We start from the raw sequence: 4,946 nt of genomic DNA, 5'->3' as shown, positions 1-4,946 counted from the left end.
CAGCGCTGGGCTGGCCACCGGGGCCAGACAGCGCTGGGCTGGCCACCGGGGCCAGACAGCACAAGCACAACCGGGGAGTGAATGGGTCACAGTCGTGGGAGTGAGTCCGAGTTTAGTACTCGGACTCAATCGGACTCGCAATACTACTTTATTGCCACCTAAATAATTAACTGCCGGCATAGCCTGGGGAAAGCATCGAAAGAGTCGGTTTGTTTACCGCCATGCTTAATAAACACAGGAGACTATAAGCACGCATTTGGGGATGAGACAGTAATGTGTGTGGAGCAAAGAGAAACAAATATGCATCTGGCAGAGGCAGACAGCTACTGTACATTTAACTGTAATCCATCTGTGTGCCTCTCCCTCTTCTCTCCCTCTCTCACTCCCTATTACCACTGCTGGTATAGCCCATCCTGGACTTTCCTTCTCCGTTCAGGTGAGAAATATATTGAACAGTTACATCATGTTGCAAGGCAAGCCTTGCTGTGAGATCGGCTCACTGTCTTGCTTGTCTCTTAAACACACACAGTTGGAAGAAAGGTTGTCTGAGCGTCTAAACACAACCAGGTGGCAATTCATTATTTGAGAGAGATAGTACAAACTTTGCCCATGCACTGAAACGACAGAAATGATGTCAAACCACGTCAGAGGCTGATGTAAACAAACAGTGAGGCTGCCTGTAAAAAAGTAAAAACACTATTCATTTATTTTGTTGATAGAACAACAGTTCATAGAACTATACTCTCTTATAAGCTCCGCCATGACTCACTTTCAAGATGGTACCATAAGACCATAAAGCCAACCAAAAGAACTGCTTGAATAAATATATGTTTGGCTATTTTACTTGCACAAAAGAAAAGGGACTTTACGACTTTAGATTGTTGGAATTGGATAACATTTCAATACCCAGAGTATCGCCTTAACCTGGGTTGTATTGTATTGAAATTGTAGGACCAGCTAAAAACTGCTCAGTGCAACTCCTATATTTGATCTCAATCATTTGTAATTGCCAGTGCATGGAATATGGTTTCAGTTTCAACTTGGGGACAGTGAGAGGGGAAATATTTGACTATTTAACTTTGGAACCAAAGCCTTCATATAGTGCATTGACTTGGTTAGCTCTTTGTTTCTGTTCTTAAAATCATTGGATATAATAAATGTTTCAGAATAAGTACACTGTAAATGACAACAGCGCTTTGGGAAACGAGCTGCAGAGCCGCACGCTGTGGGAGGTCGTATCTGGAGAATCTCTGTGAACTTTGAGACTCGCCTGGTTGAGGTCACATAGTCGCTGACAACTCGACCACCTGTTGCCACACACACACATGCACACACGCGCGTGCACACACAGCCGCGCACGCACAAATATACACAGGCACATGTTCATACACAGATGCACAGACACTCGCACGAACGTATGCACTGCCGAATTCACCACACACCCTGTCCTGTGGGACTCGGTCAATTGCAACAGGCTTGTAGGTATTAACTTACATGGCTATTACAATACACTGTGTGTGTGTGTGTGTGTGTGTGTGTGTGTGTGTGTGTGTGTGTGTGTGTGTGTGTGTGTGTGTGTGTGTGTGTGTGTGTGTATACACGCATGCGCATTTGCCTTAGTGGTTGTCTTTCCATTTGTCCCTGTCTCTTGTAATATGTTTCACTTCTCAGGCATCTAAAGCTTGTGGGCAGTGGAGCTCCAACTGTTGACTGCTTTATTACGCATGCGCGCGTGCTCACACACACACACACACACACACACACACACACACACACACACACACACACACACACACACACACACACACAGCCTTAAAGCACCAATATAGATACTGTGACCACACATGCTAGATACGTACTCAGTGAAATCCTTTGGGGTCCATTTTCACACTCAGATTTAAATTAACGGTCTGGATTTCACACTGTACACTTGCTCAACTAGCTCAACCCAAACTCCAACGATGTCAGGAAAAGTCATATCTCTCTCTCTCTCTCTCTCTCTCTCTCTCTCTCACAGACACACACACACACAGACACACACACACACACACACACACACACACACACACACACACACACACACACACACTGCATAAACACCCATCTTGATATCAAGAAACCCTCTTGAAACCGTGAGTTAATTGTATAATAGTCATTCTTGAATAGATATATTTTTATTTGGCTCAAAGAAACAAAACATAAGGTCACGGAACATGTGATTCTCCAAGTAAGGGGCAGCAGGTGTGCTTACATCGCGTGTGTTTGCAAAAGGAAAAGCATTTCCGCTGAGTTTCAGGATCGCCAGTTTGCGTACCTGTACCTCACCTGGTCTAATATAAGCAGGTGCATAGTATCACCTGTCCTGTACCTCACCTGGTCTAATTAGAAGCAGGTGCATTGTATCACCTGTCCTGTACCTCACCTGGTCTAATTAGAAGCAGGTGCATTGTATTACTCTTTACTTAAGTGCGAAGGGGTCACACAGACCCTCATATATACACTAATCCCCCCACCCCCTTTACCCCCACCCACTTCCGCAATATCTTTCCCTGCGGAGTCCTTACATTACAGGCAGCTACAGTATATGTCAGATGTGCGTGTCTCTCGTGGAAAGACGCGTTTTCACCCACACCACACGACATGGGTGACCGTCTACTAGACCATGAAGAGGATGGTGTCCACTCTCCGCACGCAGACCACAGGTAGCGTGCATAAGATTGGCCAATCTTTCCGATTATGAATTGCAGTATTGCTCTTCAATGAAGGCCGTTGCCTCTGCATTTGACAAGGCTGTGCTGACGCGCGTCTATGTTTTAAAGTGTTCTATACTTTCATGACGTCTCTCTCTTGAAGCCTGCTAATCCAGAGTGGTTTAGTCCCGCCCATGTGGCAGACATTAACCACATGAACCCAACTGTATATACTTAGTTGACCGGGGTCCTCCAGGGCTCTATACTAGGTCCGCTACTATATTTCCCTCTCCACCAAATCTATTCGCCGGAAATTGCAGGTCTACACAATAACACGATACGCGCGTTGAGCTTCTAGATCTGCTATTTTTGCCGAATGTTTGGGACAGAATAAGGACACTATAGGGTTCGTCTGGGCTACAACAACACAAGTCTGTTTTCTCGCAGATGGAGTTGCATAATACAGTGCCACCAGGCACATTATGAGAACAATTTAAAGTGAATTAAAAAGGAAGGGTTCAGCTCAAAGGCAGAGTCCAGACTTCCCATCCAATATGGGCAAGATCTCATCTCACATTTTGGAAGCAGTGGACAACTGTTGTTTTTGACTGTAATTGTTCAGAAGAAAACCGCTTGAACGGGGCAGGGGAGGGCTGCGGCTGAAGTGCTTGCTTTGAAAGTCTGGGCCAGCCCGGTTTCTGCCCAGTGTTTCTTGGCCTCTGTTCGTGTGATCAGATTCGTGCTTTCATTCCAGTTCGGTCTCTGGGTTATAATGTTTGGACTCCGAAAGCCACAGTTTTCCTCCCTGGGCTACCACTGCAGTTGCATCGCAAAGCCCTGGCACACTTCAGTCCCACAGAACATGAACCAAAAAGAACTTGATGGTGAAAAAGAAAAAGAACCATGCAGGTCTCTTAATGAGAGCTCTATACGACAAGCTCACCGTGCTCGCGGAAACAATGGCTCAAGTTGTCGCTCTGTCAGTTTTTTCCCTCGTTCTGCAAGATGGCTATTTGCCCTCGCTGTGATAAGTCCTGAACCAAAGTCGTACCGTTTCCTGGACGGAAATACGTTTCCAACAATAAACAACAACCCCAAGAGGTCACATTCAGCCCATGTGGGCCGTGACCTGTGAGGCTCCGCCTCCCGGCTGACCGCTGGCCAATCCCAAAGTCCGAGTGTCAAATAGGAAGCCTTGCTGGCCTCCGCTTAGCATGCCCAGGCTGTCCGTTAGTGTGCCGCTGGGGGAGGAGCCTAGGAAGGGGCTCTGGTGATTGGCGGCGGCGGCGGCGGCAGCCATTTTGTCTGGGCTGGCGGCGAGACGGGGCGACGGAGGGAATGTGTAACCGTAGAGGCCGTAGGGGGGCGTGTGGAGGCGTAGCCCGGCGTAGCCCTGGTGATGCGAGGACGGGTGGTTTGGCAGGTAGCCCAGCTGAGAGGCGGGGAGGGGCAGGGAGCAGAACCCTTCGCCCTCGTACGCCGAGGGCCCTCTGGGAGGAGGGGGGAAAGGCTCCGGGGGGTTGCCGTAGCGATGGAGAGGGTGCGCGGGCCGCGCACAGGCGTAGTCGGGCGGACTGAGGGGACACACCTGGAAGTGGGACGAGCAGGGAGACGAGGAGAGCAGGTGGGACGACGGCACACCTCCATGCATGCCAGGGACTCCTGCAGACGGAGGAGCACAGAGAGGGAATGAACAGCGCTGTTGATTTTGACAGCAAATTTAGACTTTTTTGTTTCTAGTCTCTTGAATAGTTTTCATTCGGTTCAAGTCACATTTTAGTCACCTGGAATGTTTTAGTGTTAGTTTCAGTCGACTCAATATAATGAGATTTTAGTCGACTAGTTGATTTAGTGAACTAAAATGTATTTGTGCAGGCCTTGATGGCGTTGTAAATGACTGATATTACACTTGCTGAAACGTGTTGTGAGCTTGTAGATCTGCTATTTTCACCAAGTGTAAAATTACTTGTCTTTTACTTATACTGGATCTCTTGTCCACTAGGCCCTTCCTAACATTTTAGTCTATAGTTTTTATTTGCTGATAAAATGGTCAATATATTTAGTCTTATAGTTGTAGTCATCATACCAGTAGCTTTTCATTTAGTTTCCATTAAGTTTTCATCAGTGAAAACAGGTAGGCTAGTCGACGAACATTTGTCGTCATATATACAGTAGTATTTGTTGACAAAATCAACACTGATGAACGGGGACATTTAACTTAGCTCCTTCCAATATAATAATATAAAAAAAAAAAAA

General features: G+C 46.8%; 1 protein-coding gene across 3 annotated transcripts in view; it reads right to left on the bottom strand.

Annotated features, from left to right (window-relative positions):
• Positions 1-2,161: 2,161 nt before the first annotated feature.
• tbx18 (T-box transcription factor 18) overlaps positions 2,162-4,946 on the bottom strand; it is a 13,198-nt gene continuing 10,413 nt past the window's right edge. For 2 of the 3 annotated variants that reach the window (XM_083791125.1, XM_083791127.1), the window contains exons 8-9: positions 2,374-4,352; positions 2,162-2,325 (exon numbers count right to left, since the gene is read on the bottom strand). In XM_083791125.1, the coding sequence (XP_083647251.1) occupies positions 3,799-4,352 (554 nt within the window). In that variant the 3' untranslated portion in view covers positions 2,162-2,325; positions 2,374-3,798. Of the gene's footprint in view, positions 4,353-4,946 lie in introns of all 3 variants that reach the window. The other variant, XM_083791126.1, reaches the window with a different exon arrangement.

This window comes from Protomyctophum parallelum, assembly GCF_964188405.1.
Source record: "Protomyctophum parallelum genome assembly, chromosome: 19".
In the NCBI taxonomy this organism is placed as follows: Eukaryota; Metazoa; Chordata; class Actinopteri; order Myctophiformes; family Myctophidae; genus Protomyctophum; species Protomyctophum parallelum.
Note: the sequence above shows the minus strand (reverse complement) of the source record. Positions and strands in the feature narration are given on the sequence as shown.